General features: G+C 40.2%; 1 protein-coding gene across 6 annotated transcripts in view; it reads left to right on the top strand.

Moving 5' to 3' along the window:
* trappc9 (trafficking protein particle complex subunit 9) overlaps positions 1-20,370 on the top strand; it is a 193,064-nt gene that overhangs the window by 79,086 nt on the left and 93,608 nt on the right. For all 6 annotated transcript variants that reach the window (XR_006845927.1, XR_006845926.1, XM_046418121.1 and 3 more), the window contains one exon: positions 10,188-10,330. Coding sequence is in view for 4 of the 6 variants with exons in the window: in XM_046418121.1 (XP_046274077.1) it covers positions 10,188-10,330 (143 nt within the window). In the remaining 2 variants the exon portion in view is untranslated. The remainder of the gene's footprint in view (positions 1-10,187; positions 10,331-20,370) is intronic.

Genomic DNA, 20,370 nt, shown 5'->3' with positions numbered 1-20,370 from the left:
CAGCTTTGCTCGCAATAATGCACTGCAGTAAAGTGGCACTTCACCAACTGTAGCTTAATGGCTTCTGAAGCTCTGGAGGAGCTTCCTAACATCTGATGAGATGTTTTTGAGTTGCTTTATGGGAAATGTAGTGTTTTGCAGTGTTTTCCTTGGCTGTAAGGATATGTCAGCTTTTGTTGCTTTTTTTTTTTAACTCGCCCAACTTTGTTGGAAGACAAAGATTTGTAATTGTTGTACCATGAATTTTGTGTTCCTTTATATAAAAAGTGATTGAAATGCCATTGTGCAAGTAGAAAATATTGCCATGACAGTTTCTTTATAAGCTTGACAGTGAGGCTTTATAGCATTTGTGCCAAAAACATCGTGACATTGTGATCATTAGTTTGAAGTTCAATCTTACATTATTTAAAATTAATAAATACAAAGTGTGGGGCTGAGATTCATTAGGCCATTCTGATCTCCTGACAATAGGCTCAATCAAGTCTTTCTGGTTCAAGAACAATAGCAAAGCCTGCATCCTGAGTGGGAAATTTTTGTTTGTGAAACTTTGGTTTTGTAAAGGGAAATATTGAACTTTAGATTTTCTTGAATGCAGAAATTCTTGAATGCAGTTAACTGATGGAGTATTCATCATCACATTCATAGTTTGAAGTGTATGTAGAAGTTGTACATCAGTATTCCAGGAGTGTGATAGATGAGCACATGGTGAGGTCATGCCAAGGCCACGATATTGGAATGTTTGGATGACCCTGGTGTTGTAACCAACAAGGGAGCCGTGGTTTTAAAAATTAGCACAAGACGCACGCAGCTGTTTCCCTGGAAACCTGGCATTGTAGGATGAGGAAACAGAGAGGGTATCTGGGAAGGGCTGGTCCTGAAGGCTTTTCAGTGAAGGAAAGAGGAGAACGGAGTTTTAATTGACTTGCAGTTTTTCATGGAACTGTGTGTCCCATGCATCCTTAGGATTTTGCCATCCCCATCACTCATGTGGATTTGAACTGAATAAACAAACAATGTAGAATAATGAACCATCAGCAGCCAGTGTGACATGCACTTGGGTTTTTTTGTGGATGGGTGCATGTAACAACAGAATGACGACGTGTATCATTCAAATTAGAGACTGGATATAAAGGGACATAAAGCTTCTACCCTCAGGTGCTCTTAAATTGAGACAGTCTGCTGAAAGAAAAAAGCTTCCTATAGCATGGAAGTTACTCACATGCCTCACAGGCATTTTTTTGCTATTTAGTCACCTGTTTGAGGAATGCATAATGAAACAGAAACAGACCAATGCAACATGAATAAAATGTGTTTGATTGATTTATGCGCCGTCTACTACCAATTAAAGTGCAAAAAATTCTCAGAATATATGTTTATGGTGTGTAGTGCTCTGTTGACCTGATCCATACAGACAAAGTCATAAAGAAGAAGAAGCAGAAAAATCAGCTTTAATAGGCAGCATGTTCTTACATACGCTGACTTTTTCCTCTGCATTTAACCCATCCTTGGTTGATCACACATGCAACATCCAATAAATGACATGCGGTAAAGACGCACACACACATACCCTTTCTTCTTAAAGACTTTAATTGACAGCATATGCAAATAAAAATCAACTTCTTCAATGCAACATTTTACTTTCATAATAAAAGAAATTATTGAACTTTACAATTTCCTCTCAAAATAAAGGAACTGAAAAGACCTACAAATAACAACTTACTGAAAATGAGCTGCACACCCAATTTTTTTGGACATATTTTACTTTACCAAAGAAAAGCAGGTGCAACAGATTTATGTAACAAAACTAATGTCAGTTACTTAAAAATTCACCAGGGCTGAGGTAATTTATCGGATTTCTAAAGCTTCTAATCTCAACTATAGAGAATGGCTGATCAACCAGGGTCATGACTTTCAAAATTTTCCTTGAAATTGCTTTGGTCTTCTCATTGTTCATAAGAAGGAAAGACAGGACAGGCTGCTGCCTTGTTTCTGGCACTGAGCTCTGGCTAGCTTTAGCCGCTTTTCTTTTGCTAGCCTCTTCAAGCTGTGCATGTTGAGCTGGGTGATGTTGCTTTAAGTGTTTGATTGGGTTTTTTGTCTTGAGCGTTTTCATGGTGGTCCCTCACGGTTTACCTTGACCATACATGTATTACAAATTGCAAGCTTGGCGCCTTCTTCATTCACAGTGAAGAACTTGTTCATATGTGGGTGCATGCATGAAACAGAATGGCTTGGAATCTGGGATATGGAAGACCAACTGGATAGTCTACCTTTAAGGCCTGAGCAAGCAGCTGATTCTGGTCCCTGGCCACTCTGTCGGTGCATCTCTATTCTTCTCTATTTAGAAACATTTCTACCATAACGGCCACGGAAATGAAGCTCGTGTCAGAACTGTTATCTTCCTCCTGAAGGTGTGACAGATCACTATCTTGGCCAAGAGTATTTTATTTCTTTATTTTGACAGGTGCCTCTGTTTATTTGTCCACCCCATTTATATTGTTATATTAATAAGTGAAGGTTGAATCACAGAAACCCCTCTCTCTATGATGCAATAACAACTCCGTCCTCATTACCGTCTCCCTAAAACAGTTTCAACACAAAATGAACGTCAGAATCTTAAAAATAACTTCCTGAAATAAAACCCACAAAGCTGCAAAACCCAGACATTTCATGCTCGCATGTGTGGAAGTGAAATGAGATACTCTGGTTTGAAGACTCAAACTGTAATTCTTTTGTCCATGTTGACATCTGCAGCCTCATATTACTGCTATCTTCCCTTCACATCCTGCAGTAACAATCAGAAAAAAAAATCAACCTGTTCCAGCAAAGTGCAGCAGCTGGAGGAAACCTGTCGTATGGCACTCTGCACATTTTGTGGCAATATTTTTACTACCAACCACTTGTTGTAATAATTTGAGCTTGAGACCCCATAACCCCCTTTTGTCACAGTTTCTTCAAAGTTGGGCAGGTTGCTCACCCACTCTTTAAAATGTCTCCCACTCTAATTGCCACATCAGAGGCAAACCCTAACCGTGGGTGGGTGGGGGTGCAGAGCATGACATTATAAACGCTGTGGGCAGAAATGTCAGGACCATCATTAAGTGGACTGGCTTGGGGCTGTTCCAGAAAGGCCTTAAATTTGGGGGTGGTTTTGGAGCAAGTTATTATAGCATGCTATGCAAACTTCTGTGCTTCCCTGGGTCCTCTCCCTTAAAAAAAAAAAATCCTCCTTGTCAGTTGCGTCAGCTATTTTGGTCTGCATGCAGCCTGGTTGTTACTGAGCAGTTTTAGAGACTCTAACCGCCATCAGCTGTCAAATGAATGCAGACTTGTTCACTGAGCCCTTGCTCCTCATCATCCAGCGATTATTGCAGAGTCATTACATTACAACATGGGACCGATAGAGAACATATTCGCTCTTATCAGCCCTCCTGCCCTTTTCTCTCATGAATCATCTCTTGCCAACAAGCACAGCAGAAATGCGATAATGTCAAGCTGTCTCAAGGCCTCAAATACAATGAATGTTCCTCTTCTTAGAAGCCAGAGCACAGACAGACAGACAGACCTTAAACAGGCCAGATCTTTTATGATACATTGATAAGCTTTGTATAAAAGGCAGTTCAGCAATCTCATTTGCTCATATTGTATCAGACATATTGCATCAGGATAAAACCTTTTAGAGGCCATCACAACAAGATATCAATAATGAACAGGACTATGACAAAATACTGTGAAAATACCCACTTTGTACTTGATTCTTATTTCATTTCCTTAGCTCAATAAAAAGCTATCTACAGGATGCTGTTTAACTTGTCTCCATTTTTCCTCAAGTCAGAACCCTGTGGCGCCTAACTGATTGGCTCCCTGATTGACAACCAGGTGTACATACGATAGGCACTCCAAATGGACATACTGCAAGCGAATGCCCTCAAGTCATTTCATAGTTTGCAGCAGAAGCCTGGGCCACCAGGCGACTAAATAGCTCTCTGACGGCTCACTTCCCTGCCACAAGGCAGATGCAACCTAAGCAGGGGTCAAGCCTCATTTTAAGGACAATTAGGCACACAGACTTCCATTTCATCACATCATCAAGGTACACTGTGGCTCTCTGTATACCTGCCATTCAGCCATCCGTCCCAGTTATGAAGGAAAACCTTCTGAAAATACAAACACCCGGGATCCATAGATGGATAATAACAAAGAGAGAATGTGTGTAGCTAGTGAAACATGTTATTCTCTGTTTTTTTTCACCCTATGATGGTTGGAAATAAATGTTTTTGAAATAGAGAGAAATTGATGTTGTAAGTGTGTCTCCCATAAGCTGGGGCTTTACACCATTTCCAATTTGGCTGTCTACAGGAAGATAATGATGTTTCACACCAGTGCTTTTTACTGTGGCTTTTGCTGAGACTGTGAAAATAGTGTGGTGAGATTCAGTTTTGTTTTTTTTTTTTTTGTATTTATTACCATTAGCTATGTTAGTTTCTTCACTCCATGATTGTCAAAAAGGAAAGAGAGTGGAAGAAACTGACTGCACAGGTGCCTTGTGCAATTTTATTTTGAAACACTTGCTCTTTGGTGACTTCAAGACTGTCGGTCTCTATTTAAAGCTTCATTAAGCACTAAATATGTGAATGGAAATCTACATGCATCTTTTGTGGTTCAGTCACAACATGGGGCTGCAAACTGTAGTGTTTTGGACAAAATGTGATATAAACATGAAGCAGCAACTGTCCCTGAAAGTAGGATTTCCCAAAAATAGATGTGGTTTGTTTTGCTATTAGCTTACCCCATCTCATTATACAAATCCGTACCCATCAGTCAGGTGTTGGCATGCTGACAGGACAGGCTCACCTGTGTGGCAAGTAAAATGCAGGCCAGTCTTGAGTCTGGGGCTGGTTCCAGGTACCCCGGTGGACATGACTTATGTCAAGATGTGGTTTCATCCCATTTTGTCAGAGCTGAGGGATCATTGTATGGAGACTGATTTCACACATGCCCTGTCCAGTGAGAGAAAAAAAAAGACTTTTGTCTATACGGTCTAGTCTAATGATAGCCTAGTTAAACACCTTCAATACATACAGAAAATAATTAGCAAATTCTTTGCAGGAATGCATTCAGTAATTTTGTTTGTGGATGCACATAATGTATTTTGGTTCTGAACCCTGACTGTACAAAGTTCACAGTGATTGGTGCTCAAGTTACTTTTCAGATTTCAAATAGTTTACCAGCTTTCTTGTTCTTGCTGTTTCTAGTAATGTACAGAAATCTAACAGAAAAGACCATTTAAATTACTTCTTGGTTCTTTCACCCTATTCCTGTTCCTTGGGTAGACATTGCTTAGATCCTTAACTTATGCTAAGCTAAGCTGTCAAAGAGATGTCTGCTTATTGATTACGCACTTATTAAACTGATACTGATCTTCTAATGTAATTCTCAATAAGGCATCCTATAAGCAAATTTCCCAAAATGTTGGCGTTTTCCTCGAATCAACACATCAGCAAGTTATTGCCCAATAGTGCATACAAATTGTAGTTCCTAAAACATCCAAGCTTGTACAATTTTGACAGCCTTCTGTCCCTGCCTACCTGTCACTGGGCTGCTTTACCTAAGTGTTTTTGTCAGGAGACACGTGGTCATGCCGTAATATTCAGCAAATTGTGTCAGGATCTTTATCTCACTGCCAAAGCGTTAAAGAAGCCTTTGGCATCCCTCTTCTTTGTTATTTGTTCACCGATCATGCGCTCAGAGACAGCACTGTGTGGCATTCATAATTCACCTCTATTGTCAAACAAATGTCGCATTTGTGTGGATGGATGTGATGGATAGTCTTCTGAGGCTTTGTTGTGACACAGCAAAAACAGGGAGTGAAGGCATTCAGGGTAGAAGGCAGTGCGCTGAGTGTGCTGAGTCTGCTGTCCATGTCCCTGCTTAGCAGCTAAACTCAGATTGTATCAGTATTTTGTAGAGAGCAAACAAAGACATCAACTTGCATGCTATGCAACACAGTCGTACCAATACAGGATCTGGTCTATGGGATTAAGATCAGTAAAAGACGCGAAAGAAGCAACAAGCGCAATCACATTCACAGAAAAGTGATGAATGCTCAAGGAGGATCTTCGTATCGTAGCTTGCAGAGTGTGTCTTATTTCATGCTTACTTTGGCATGAGAGCGCTTTATGAGCGTTCACCTCTCTGTATGCCTTTAGCATTAAGCTCTTGAACCCTGATGGGTAGAGGTCAAGCACTATGAATGGATTGTCCCGTGTTTAGTGACCTGCTTAGATGACACACCACCAAGTCACAGGTCACTTGAAGAAAACGATTTGGTGCTGAACGTGCAAATAACTGGCTTACAACCATGTGTACTGCAATAACATGCACAGACAATCCATATCTTGATCCGCCTGTATGTAAATTATCACACGTTACCAAAGTTTGGTGCCAATAATCAGCAAAGCTCACCTTTATTGTATAGGTGTTATAACCTCTTAATGTATGTATGGTGAAAATCTTTGCTTTTGATGTAAAACAGGTATTTCATAATTCAGATTGCTCTGGCTAGTGTATTTTCTCACATTGTTGCACTGTTATCTCAAGGCTGATGCCCTTATTCTCTTGAGTGTATTGGAGTGAGCTGTCTTGGAAAATACTGTCCTTCAAGAGTCTTAGGATAGAGGATGTTTTGTTTTGCACTGATTATCAGTTACCTTTACCATTCTCCAAAGTAGCAACAAAAAAAATAAGCTAAAACCAAAAGACCCTGGCTACTTCAGTCCTCCACATACCAGGCCAATGACTGTGATTCTCTTCAGATGCTGGGGTTTTAGGCTGTTTTGAAGCATTGCACTGACCATAACCAAATTAAGAGCACAGAGGTGTGTAACTTGTCAAGCTTGCATATCACTTTTAGTGCATTTAAAGACTTAATCTCTTCTTTCAGTTGTTCCCTGTCTTTGTAAGAAAGAAAACCCTCACATGAAGCCGAAATGTTAGCTACAGTCTAGCTTCAAATGAGACCAGCATGTTTCCACAAATGTAACAAGCTATACATCATTCATCAAAATGAATGATGAATTAACACTGATGTCACGTCTCTTCGTTTTCCAACTTTCTATTTCCTGTTTGTTTTGCTGGCTTCGTGCTCCAAGACATTAAGTAGAAATTGAAACAGCTCATGCAGTCTGATTATCGGTGGTATAAATGCCTTAATGGAATTGTTACTTCAGTCTGGGCATTCTCACTAATCACGTTGTTTGTATGCATGTGAAGGAAATGCATGCGTGCGGTCAGGCTGTGTGTTGCTCCTGGCCTACTCCTAACACTGTCAGCTCATTACAGCAGGGACTATTTTTAGCCCAGTGTGATTGAAATAGGGTCCTGAGGGGGCCGAGAGCAGAGGGAGGGAGAGAGCGGATTGAAGGGAGGAGCACCTCGAGGGTCGGGAGCCGATCTGAAGAGGGAATCGGGGTGCACAGCCGCTATGTGAGTGTGTCGCTCAGACAATCACTGTTACTCAAGAGGATCGTGTCGAGGCCATCAGTACCCACAGGCGGACGCAGGATCACACAGCTGCATGGAGCACAGACTACGCAGACTCAGAAGAAAAAGGAGATAGCATGTTTGTGCTCTTAGCATCATTACAAACCCTCGCCATTAATAGAAATATATCAGAATAAACAAATAAATCACATTAGTTGTGTTTATTGTTATGAGGCTGTATGTCACCTATTGAAATTTTATGGCTCTTTAATGTGTTGGTAATAGCTTTTGGATAACAGTGTATTCCTTTGGCAATATTATGCTGGCAACACAGAAAATACTGTTAGAAGCATAAACATGTTGTTTTTTGACATGTCATGGGATTTGTTGATATTTCTTAAACAATAAAACAACACCAGGCTTATCCTTTAACAAACGGAAAGAAAACAAGTGAAGAAAACACTGTTAAAGTGTAAACACAGACATTAATGGAAATGGCCTCTAACCAGTGTCTTTGCTCAAGGAATCTGAGCTATTTCAGTCAATCAATTCAAATGAGATTCATATCAGCGTGCTGTTCCTTTCATTTTGTTGCCAGCACAGCATGAGTCTGTCTCTTGCTTGCATTGTGGGGCTGCTACTCATCCTCCACACTCAAAGCAGATTGGCTCCACTGTTTACTTTCCAGGGAAGACAAATAATGGGGAAAATATTATTCAGAGAGGATATCGGGATTTTAACTCAAGCTTGAAGAAATACTCCATCATATAAAATAAGCATGTAAATGATGTTAAGGTCAGTGTTTTCACAATATCACATGTAGAATGCATTTCGTGAGTCACCCGCAGCATTTCTGCTTTACTGTATAAGAAGATGTGATGCAAAAGCTAAGAATAGTGTTGATAAAAGAAATTTATTGTGAACAACAAGATCACAAGTCTACAGTAGTTACTCTGAGCTTGTACTCGGGCATAATGATGTGTTTACTATACCTGCTAAACATTTAGTGCATTAGCGGAGGCTTGAGGCTGATAGTATTCTCATCATTTTTGCAAACACTTTCCTTAACAGCTGGTGCAGTGCCTGTTTAAAACATGCCCGTATGACACAAGGCCGATGGCTTGGCCCCCAGTATTGCTGTTTGCAGCAATGTCAGTGACCGCCACAGTTCTAGACCAAGCAAGAGCATAAAACAGGAACTAGCTGACCTCTTTGTTATTGGTCTGGGTATAATGTTGTCGTGTTCTGTAGAGCAATGTTTGTCGTTTCTTGAAAACCATTCCTTGTTGTTGACTGGATGAGTGGTTGAACTTTAAGGACAGCCCTACCATACATACAAGCAGATATTCATAATATTCTAGGTTCATCCTGAGGGGAACCAAATTTCAGGGCAGTTACTGTAATAGGTGTACAGACATTTCCCTCAAAACTGCAAATGTAATCCATCATCTTCTGGTAATCCTAAATGTGTGAGGAATGTTTTATTCTAACCCATCCAGTATGTGGTGAGAATTTTCAGTGGGTCACTGGAAACTTTGGCCTACTGTTGGCGCTAGATGAAAAGTGAGTACTGGTAATTGAACCAGAGTTAGTAAGATTTATCCTCTGGGCACCATGAGTCTCTGTACCAAATTCCTAGGAAATCCAGCCAGTTGATGTTGATGCTATAATTCAGTCTTGATTATAGTGGAGCACTGACACACAGTCATTAACATTACTATCTGCAGAGCTATGTTGCCAGCATTAAAATATACAAGGACAAGGAAAACCCAATAAGATTATATTTATATAAAGCCCATGCATTTTGAGATAAGTGAAACTTTGGAATTAAGGTGCTTGGTCTACAATAATAGTAACCCTGCCTGATGTTTTCATCTCTCTTTGCTCAGTGTGCTGTGCTTCTGTCATTAGGTTGTAATAGGCCAGACGTCTAGCCAGCAGGCTCCAAATCATTCCACTTGGCTCCCCGCACCCCCACAAGAGGGTATAAAGGGAGAAAATAATCAAGGAATCAGTGAAATTTGTTCTGGAAAGGCACAGCCAGTGCCTCCATCAGCAATATGTGGAGAGATGATACGATATAGGCTGCACAGGAAGAGAAGCGGGACCTTGGATGCTCCTTTTACCCCACTTTAGCCCATTGCCTGAGTCAGCTAGTGCTCCCTCTTCATAAACTGCCACTTTTAATTTCCCCATCCTTCGCCCACTTGGCTGCTTGTCCCGCGGTCTCCCCATCTACAGCATATCTCTGAGTACCTCTGAGTAATTCTTTGTGTCCACTTTCCTTATGGCCAGCAAATCCTACCCACCACCCTCTCCTCTTGCGCCGTTTTAGGATGAGACAAGTCGATTCTGAACCACCTGTTTGGAGGCTCCCCCACCCCTCAGGCTTTTTCACCCTTAGGCCTCTATTTCATTAAATGGTGCAATAGCTGTGCTGCAGTGCATGATTTTTTTTTTTTTCACCGTCATGACTTTTGATGCATCAATCTTAAAAACATTCCAGTTTTGCTGATGGAATGACAGGAGACAACATGCAGGCTGTGACCACTGACACCCAGTCTCCCATATAGATGTCTCTTTGAAACACTGGTAGTCAGTGACTTTTTCTTTTTCTTTTTTTGGCTGAATCAGTCCTTCAATGTAGTACACTGTCAAAGCGGCTTGATCTCAGCTTCTGTCCTTCCCTTGTCCTTCCTTCCCAGACTTTGGAAGCAGTTCTGAACTTCAAGTATTCTGGAGGAGCAGGCAAAGTGGAGGGCTACTACAGGGAGCTGTCTTTGGGGGTCCATGTTGACGTGGAGCCGTCTGTTTTCTTCACCAGAGTCAGCACTCTTCCAGCAACCAGGTAACACACAGAGTTAACCTGCATTTTCTGTGGGGTAATATCATCTGTTTTATATGTGTGCTCTGAGCTTTGTTTACTTTACTTAAAGTTAAAGTTAAGGAACAATTTCAGGTCTGTATTAGCACAACATTCACAATACTTGTACATGTCAGGGCGGTTGATGGGCAGGTTCAAAAACGGCACTGTCCAAAAGGAGACCGGAGTTTGACTGCCATTTGACACCAAGGTCTGTTAACCACAAACATGACTTCTTTATTCCACGATTGTTACAAAGACATCAGACACTGAACATTTGTTTAGAGCAATGCCATGCTGCCCCAAATGTTTGACCAAATTTGACACACAAGGTTGTGTCCGTGTTTCAGGGCCATAATATGTTACCTCTGCCTAATTTGTATGCAAAAGATCTCAGTGTAATTAGTTTTGCAGGTTAGATTTGTGTTTTCTGTGGACAGTGGTGGAATAAAGAAATCAAGGTTTCACTAAACTTGGCTCCAAGTGAAAATCAAACCCTGGTCTCCTGTGTGAAAGTTCTGGACTCACCCATCTGCAGCCCCATATTGCTGAATCACTGATACTGAGACCATGATCTTAATGTGACTGTTAGCATCAAATAAGCTTTACTGACACACTGATATGTGGCATAGACAAATCAGGTCCTTGCAGTTGGCAACTCTTTTGCAAATATGGAACTTTTATGCAACAATAAAGGAGTGAGGTACTTAGGAACTGATAAGCAAATCTGAAATTATTTTTAACAGGTTTAATAGGTACTCATTTCTTGGCATTTAGGGTTTGGATCTGAATTGTGGTTCACTAACTGTAAACACAAGGCTGACTTATTGTTGCTCTATGAAATGTAGTAGTTGTTTTTTATTATTTTGTGCTCTTCATCATCTGATGATCTGATTGCTGTACACAATATTTATTAGTGGAAAATTAACACAATGAGATACTTGAGACACTCTGAGATGAGTTATCATGACCGTTACCTTTTCTTTTTTGCTGCACTTGTCACAAAAACTACTCCCATCATCCTCCACCATAGAAATCTTGTGCAAGTTGTTTTCTCATGTCACAAGGTCTGTTCTTCAGGAACTAAATTTAGTCAGTATGATTCACTTTTACTGATCCATTCTCATAAGTTACAGGTGAACAGTTGCTGTCAAAAGAAAATGTTACCGTTGAATTCCGTCAGAATGAGTTGGCAAGCAGTTCTGTTCAGTGGTAACAGCACAGTAATTGCTGCTGTTGTGTTCAGTGGTTCTCCCTCAGGGTCTACATCCTGATGAGCCTATAACCCTACTTGCCATTTTAGTGTATTTTTATTTTTTAATTACACCATCATCAGAGTAAGGCAGCAATAGTACTCAACCTGACAGGCAACTACCACTCTGGTGGTGATGATAAATCTCAATTTTAAAATTTCATTGTATCTCGAATACGTAAAAAAAAAAAAAATGCTGATTTTTTTTCTTTTCTCTGTGGAGAGGGTGAATAGATATCGACCTTTTCTTTAATCACTATCAACTCTAGAAGACTTCTGGTATTTTCGGTGCCAGGTCACATAGACGTGAATGGATATTAAATGGATATTCAGTCTTTTCTCATGCTTTCACATTGCTGTAGACACCCTCGCATATCCTATCCACACACACCCACCCACTCACCGTGTGTCTCACTTCACTCCACTTTTCAGCTCACCAAACCCCAAGCGAGGGAGACAGACTGTAGCCGCGTAATGGCCACTTTAGGTGAATCATTAGCTGTGATAATATGTGCAGTTTAAATCATCCATCACGGCTCAGCGCTGATACATATACATATACAGTACATACAAAGGGAAGCTGCACTGACTGCTGTGCCATCACCCTCTCGCTGCAACACCACCCAGTCCTTCCTCTGCTGCACCCTTAGCACTTTCCACCTCATCACGCTGACATACAGTATCTAGTGGCTCTCAAGCAAATCTCAAAACATTTGAAATGTGCTGAAATTGAAAACCTTGGAATGGTTTAGGAAGACTGCCTGCAGGGGTTATTAAGTCAAAAACCGTTTATTTGTATAGCTGAATATCCAGGGTCCAGAGTGAACTGTTTGGTGTATGTGCCAGTGGCAGGAAAAAAAATATATATATACTGACTAAAATATTTTTAAACCAGCCATAAAACTGCCGCTTCATGAATGTCAGTAGTTTTAATTTGTTCTTAATAATCTTAAGTAAATTGTGTGATTGACAGCATTTCTCATTATTTTCAGAACTTTTACAAACTAAACATTTGGTTAATGGAGAAAATAAGAAAGTGTGAGAGCAATCCTATAGAAAATAGTTGAGCTCCACATCAACTGCAACAGTAAAACCCCTGCTTTCACATCAAAGCATGACTAATGATAATATGATCATATATTAAGGGGACCTTTTTTCTGCATTCCATACTTTTACTTTTAATAATTTAATAACATTTTCCTGATTGTGCTCACAAAGTTAATGTAACATTGTCAGTGCAGGACTTTGTCTTGTGATAGAGTATTGTTTCTGTGGTACTTGTATTTTTACTTATCTGTATACTTCCTCTGTCTCTGCCCCTCTTTGTTTGTCAAGCTAAACAAACATTTCTAATTACACTATATAGACAAAAGTATTGGGATGGGGCTTTTTCTCAGGGGTTGGGCTCGGCTCCTTACTTCCAGTGAAGGGAAATCTTAACGCTTCAGCATACCAAGACATTTTGGACAATGCTATGCTTCCAGCTTTGTGACAACAGTTTGGTGAAGGTCCTTTTCTATTCCACTATTACTGTGTCCCAGTGCACAAAGCAAAGTCCATAAAGACAAGGTTGGATGAGTTTGGAGTGGAAGAACGAACTTGACTGGCCCTCACAGAGTCCGGACCTAAGCCCCATTGAACATCTCTGGGAGAACGGAGATTGTGAGCCCGGCCTTTTAGTCCAACATCAGTGCCTGACCTCAGTGTTCCTCTGCTGCATAATGGGCAAAAATTTCCACAGTACACAGTAACCTGTGAATGTTATGTAGTCTAGCAGGCTGGAGGCATAACACTTACTGAAAAGCCTTGCATTGTGTTTGCTGTCCTGGAAGGGAAATAAAAAGTCCATTCCTGTGTTCTGCACAGCTGTGTGAATAAAAGCATCATAACAGCACCATTAGCTAATATTATTTCAATGAGACTTTGATATGAGATGTTGAGATAACCTTAGTGCTCAAACTGACACAAGGTCCTTCTTTGAATGGAATTACAGTCATATATTTTCATACCCAGTTTTGAAAATCCCATATTCACATATTATTTATGAGTATTTCTTTTGAATTCCAACCCCTGGAGGCATAGGCATTGTAGTCCTTTAACACACTTTACTTGTTGAGATAAGAACTATTGAATTTCCTGTTGGCTGTGAGTTCAAAGGGAATTTGAAAGTAGTTTTACAAAATTGCTCAGTAATACAGTAACTTATCCTTTCGATCTGTTGTTGTGTTTCCCTCTCTACCTTCCCTGTCTATCTGCCCATTTCTCTACCGCTGCCTGCGACATACATTCATTCTGTGAAAGTCCTTTTCCTGGTTTGGTTTAGCTGAGGTACCCTTAGTCTCAAAAACATGCAGTACAGTGTAATGCCAACGTTTCCTTTGTAGACTTTGTCCCTCATTCTCTTCTTTATCCAGTCATTCCTTTCCATGTCTCATGATCTTGCACTGCATAGCTTTTTCTGTCTTTTCCCTGCAATTTCTGTCTGTTTCTTTCCTCTTCTTCTGCTGTTCTTCTTTTTTTTGTTCTTAATCTCACATTCTCTCTATCCTCTCTCTAAGTCACAGTTCTCCCAAACCTTCTGCTTGTCTCCCACTAACTTTTTCTCCTCTTCTTGCATATTTCTTTGCTTTATCTTTGCAGTATTCCTAATTTAACTTCATATAAATAGTACTATGAGTAGGGCATTATAATTTACAAAGCATCATCCAATTTCCTAGCCCAAATAACTCAAAAGTATTGAGGAATACATTTGACTTCAACACATCTTAGTCAGTCTATTTTCTTTAGCATGTGTTGTTATTGGGAATATTAATGAAAAAAATCTAACCTCAACAGTCTGACAAAAACAGTTTCTTATTTACATTGAGGAAACTAGGTGGACTCTTTCTGTATATCTAAATATTGCCACTGTGCTATGTTATACAATATTAACATGCTTCATGACATTACATTTAAATGCCTTTATCGTCTAAAAATAGAAGAAGAAGAATCAACTTTATTGACAGTATATATATTTTTACGTACACACACTGAATTTGTCTTCTGCATTTGACCCATCCTTAGTTGAACACACACATGCAACACCCGGCAAATTACATGCAGTGAAACACACACAGGAGCAGTGGGCTGCGTCAAGCGCCCAGGGAGCATATTGGGGGGGTTAAGTGCCTTGCTCAAGGGCACATCAGCCGGCTAATGGAGGGGGGGGAGCATTTTTCGCATGAATCACTCCACCACACCCAAATTTGTCCTGCCCGTCCGGTGGGGGAATCGAACTGGTGACCCTCCGATCACAAGCCGCTTCTCCAACCTCTAGGCCACGGCTGCCCCCAAAATAGCTAGAATGTCAAGAAAATCTTCTATTTCAGATTTTTTTTTTTTCCCCCCACTTCATCATTGTTTGGTACTGTTAACACTCATGGCCAATCACACTGGTTCCTGTCACTCCACCCCCATTTAAAAGCATGTGACATATTGCATCTCCCAAGAGGAAGCTTATATTCTTACATGGAGGTGGAGAGTGCAAAGTGCACACACACACACACACACACACACAGTGCAGATGGTCTGTTCGTAATTCAGTCTTTACAGGACACATGAAGTGATGATTCCCATCATGACCCTGTTTATGATCTGCAGTTATCAGATTTAATTACTGTGAATTTTAAACAATGCAGTTATACAAACAGCATTTTTCTTTTAACTGGATCACATTATGTGGCTCATCATAAAGCAGGTTGATATCTACTGCAGTGTCCCATGTCTTCAAGGACATCACGGTCTCCAACAGTTCATGGTGATTTTACCTGCATGCAAAGAAAAATATAAGCAGTCTGTGTGATGTTAGCAACAGCAGATGTTTTAGTAGTCATTTAGTGACAGCCGGATGTTGGTTATGTAATATTTAATCTGGGTAACCAGTGGGTTTGATGTGTATAATCAGAGTTTGACAATGTGCATCACTCCTGTTAGCGACTATGGAAGGAACACATACTTGCCGCCTTCAGCTGGTTGTGTAGGGAGTTAATCATCACCTGAAGGGGCGGCCCTCATGCATGTCAGCTGTGTCTACTGAATGTAAAATGTATGTGGAAACAGTCAAACAAAACATGAATATAAGTTTTTGATGGGGTTTGGGGAGGTTTGTGCATTTTGTGTCTTCACAAATTAAATGGATAAAAATAGCACAGAACTCATTTGTGTTGTTGTGGATGCATTGCTGACCTGCTCTGAGCTGGCAGCTGGCATAAAATGTGGCTAATGTCAGCACCAAAGTTAAAGCTGCCACATTGTCAGGGACACTCGCCTTACTGTGCTTCTCCTCCAACTGTAGAGTGTGGCAAGTTACTAAAATTAGGGGAAAAAAATGTCTGCACTGCTGGACGTGAAGAAAATACAGCTTCATAAATTCTCAGGTGATGCTACTGTGGTTCCTGCTTGCTTGTCTGTCAGAAGTGGTGACATGCAAAAGTCAGCCTTGTCAATGTGTCTTTGTCAGTTTTTCTCCCACCCTTCTCTTCTTACTGCACCTCTACTTCCCTTTCTCATGTTCCAGGTCTGGCTCCATCTTGTTGTTTTGTTATTGTTTTCATTTAAACTCTCTGAATATTTGAATTATATTAATTCAAATATTTGATTTGTTCCATGTCTGTATTATGAAAATGTAATTGTTACGATATGAACAAAAGGCTTATTTCAATCCAAAAGTAATGTTGGTCATAGCAGGCCACTTAAGCTGTCACAACAGTCTTATAAATTGCGATGGTTGAAGTTGGCTAAAAAGCTTGCTACGCTCGTGCGAGTGCAGCGATCCACGAGAGGGTCCGACTGAGAAAAACAAAACAAAATTCACAAGTGGAGACATTAAAAATACCCGTCATAATCACCACCTCTCTGAAACAGTCTTAGAAAAATCAACAAAGTATTTCCTTCAGGTCTACTGCATTACATTGCAACCCCTGTATCTCATTTACCTCTCTCTCTCTTTCTTCCTTTGTTTTGTGTTCTCTCCCTCTTTGTACGCTGTCTTGCTTTTCTTCAAACGCTTTACAGCTTTTCAGCTGCTTTGTCTATCCTTTTTCAACTCAAATCTGTTTTTTTTCGTCCTTTTTGCCTCCCTTCTGTTGTGTCTCTCATGACTTTCATTACTTCAATCCACATCTCTCCTTGCCACTCCTCTACCCTCCTCCACTGCTCTCTTTGCCTCAGTATACATTTTTATATCCTTTTCTGCTGATGCCATATAAAGTAGAGACCTTATTTACTGTCATCTTGCTTTCTCACATTTGACCATATGTAAGGTGACAGATTTGTTAAAGAAAGTGACTGAGAGCCAGAATGTGTGAAATACTCAGTGATCCATACTTGACAGGAACCTGTTAAAATCCCATTTGCTCAACATTGTGTTGTCTTGAAAAGTGCATTAGTCTGCTGGGACATGTGAACTCATTCTGTGCATCCTGTTAAAAACATTATGAGTAATCCTAACACTTTGCAGCTCCTATATGAAGGAAACCCTATTACTGTAAACAGTTTTCATCAGAACTACTACTATATTATGTCCTGTTCACTATCTAGATTGACAACTACAGAGTTTCTGGGCAGCAGTGTTGTTTTTTAATTTTTTAATGCTTTACTACAAATGTAATTCCATTCACCCCCACTGATTTGGGGTGGAAGCAGAAATATCAGAGACTAATCAGGGACGGATAAAACCAGATCTATCTGCATGGCCTAAATACCACGAAACAAGAAAATATGGTTTTGGCTGAACTAGGCCTCTTATTGCATGACTATATATGATTTGATTTTAACTCATTTTCTAACATGGTGCACATGCTGACAAGCCAGCAATTACGTCTAGATAAATCTTCAAATGTGGACTTAAAAGTCGAGTCAACTATCCTTCATTGGCTCCAATATCCAAAAATAGCCCATCATTGGCAGTACTCTAAATCCAACCAGGCTAATTAATGCCATTACATTGTCTGTGCAGGGAATATGTCACGTTTTTGTGCCACAGTAGGCCTGCAAAATCAGCACTTATTGATTGCAGATTTGCAGAATTGACCGAGGTGTGGGCCCAGCTCCATTGATCTCTGCGTTTTTGCCTCCTCCCACAGCGTTGTCCATTTTTAGCACTTGCCTCCTCTTAAATCTCAATGTCCCCAGTGCTGTCTAATGCCCAGTCAGTGTCACTGGCTTGATTTGCTATGTATTGTTGATGTAAGATGATCCGACTGTGGTCCTGGGATTTGATTGTTTTGCATTGATGTATTTTTGTGGTCTTGCCATAGAAATGTGTGGTACCAGGGCTAGAGTGACTCTGCAGCAACAGGCTCCTGTTGTGATCAATAATGGCAAAATACTGACCTCACGGTTCATTTGTTAGCATGGTAGGGTTCTCAGAAATAGACAGTGACATTCATTAGTTTGCTTCTCCCTCTTTGGTACACCACCAGCTGTACCTGAAATGATCTCTGGTAAAGGTCTTTTTCTGTGTTCATGACTATCTCCTTAAAATTTATTTTCACTTCATAACTTGGTGACTCAACTACACTTGGTGGCAATAGCATGAGAACAATCTCTGTCCCACACACTCCCGGTGATATCTATCTTCAAACACATGCAGCCAGTGTGATTTTGTGCCTCATTAAATGCACATGAGGCAGAGGTATTGATATTTCATTGATGGATGATTTGCTTTGTACGCTGAGCTCAGAGATGTAGGTTCGATATGTGTTCACTTTGAAACACTGGGAGTAACTTTGCTCCATATGTGCCTTTAAATAGGAATTTAAAAATTCACAGGCTGAAACAGAGACAAGTAGTTTGAAACCCTATTGGCAGTTCTGAATTATTTATTTAGCCTGGATCTTGGTGCCCTGGCTAGCAGCTCAACAGAATACTTATCAAAATGATTCATTTCCCTCCAGTTCGACCACGTAATTTTCAACTTTTGTCTACAGACACTCTCCTGTTGCAGTCTCAGAAGCTACAGCTCTCAAATTAAGTTGTTGACCACTGTTTAGCATCGTTTCAGACTCATAATGTGGAAACTCTTATGGGAAAGTGCACATCCAGGTTGTATGTACCTATATCCCTGACTTTTTCCATCACTTTATCTTGGGTACTTAGTGCATGAGCAATGAGCCTGTGATTTTTAACTGGGAAGTCTGATTGATCACCTCAGTTAAACGCCCTAGCCTATAAATCAGTAATTCGCCCCACTCGGCCCGTTAATCATGTCCGCCAACAAAGACAACGAGACAATTAAAAAAACATGGATAGGCCTTAAAAATATGCTCCTTTAATTGCCACTGCACTTTATTAGGGACTTGGGCAAGCTCAGCTTAAACCTCCATCAATTCTGTAAGAGGCAAGAAACTGGTTAATGAATTAACTTTACAATATGGTGACAGTTGCTAGTTTGTGTTGGTTAATTCAGATTATTCACGTAGGCGGACATCAAGTAGAATAAGCTTCTAAGCTGTGTCAAAATGGTAAATGAGTGAGTAAGGGTGGTTGATATTGTGGAGTTAATAAAAGCATTTGTTCTGAGTGCAAATAAGCCAGTAGTTTATTTTACATTAGGTAGCAATCCATCCATCTAGCACAGAGATTTTCAAGTATGAGTACAGTGGAGAATGGAAAAATTACAACCCCCAGTGTGTTGTGTGCCATGGCAAATGCCTGATTAGCTTGCTGCATTGGAGCTGTCAGAGAGCACATGATTGCAAGTTGCCCATATTCTGTGTTCTTTCCAGATTACATTTTTTGTTTTTGAACATCCCCATCATCGGTTTAATGACAAAACTAGCCACATCAGTTGATCCCCTCTTACTTTCTCTTACAATATTTAATCAGTATATTACAATATTACAGTAGTCAATACCGCCCAGTCAATACCGCCCATCAAGCCAGTTGGCTTGCTAACTGCTGCCTAGCTCACAAACTAGCTCTCTTGTTTCCTTGACATTACATGAAGATGCAGTTCCTTCAACAGAAGTTTGTGGCATCAGTGCATTTCCCTCACCCGACTACATATCTCGTATGTGGGATATTACAATGTTGATGGTGTTGGTGCAACACTACTAATACGGTAGCTTCCACCATTTGAGAAAGTCAGCGTTGTCAGTGTGGTTTGCAGTCTTGCAGGTGCAAAATTTCTTTTTTCTTTTTACGTTTTTTGTCAGTTTTTCTCCCACAAAAGCCTTGGGTTTCTTCGCTTTTCAATATGAATTTCAACCTTATTTGGTGGAAAATACTGATGAGGCTTGGACAGGCGAGGAATAATAAACATGATGAAATGTATCTGGAAGGAAAACATCTTCAAAAAAATTGTAAATAAAAAAAAAAATGAATTACATGATTTTTTTCAAGAAATGACATGAGCTGAGAAAAGTTCTGAATTGTGGGTGAGTGGAATGTGGAGTGAGCAAGGAGTGACCCTGATTTGTCTGTATAAGATGTCCTGCTCTGATGTTTTCACATAACGGTTCACTATATTTTATTTTGCTCATGTATGTATTTCTTAACGTTTTCATAATCAGACATGCGTAAAAAGAATATTACTGATCAGACATGGAGTGAGTAGAGTCACTTAGTCCATCTTTATACCATGTCAAAGGAGAAAAGTGTGGAGTCGAAATAATTTTAAAAAGTGGGTGCTTGTTCCACCCTCATGTAATGGTTCTGGCAACCATGCTACCACATCTCCTGACGTCAAACTAGACCTGTTAGCCCAAGTCTTCAAAAACAAACAAACAAAAAA

The sequence above is a fragment of the Scatophagus argus genome, chromosome 17 (genome assembly GCF_020382885.2).
Source record: "Scatophagus argus isolate fScaArg1 chromosome 17, fScaArg1.pri, whole genome shotgun sequence".
Taxonomy (NCBI): Eukaryota; Metazoa; Chordata; class Actinopteri; family Scatophagidae; genus Scatophagus; species Scatophagus argus.
This window is presented reverse-complemented; position numbering and strand designations above follow the sequence as displayed.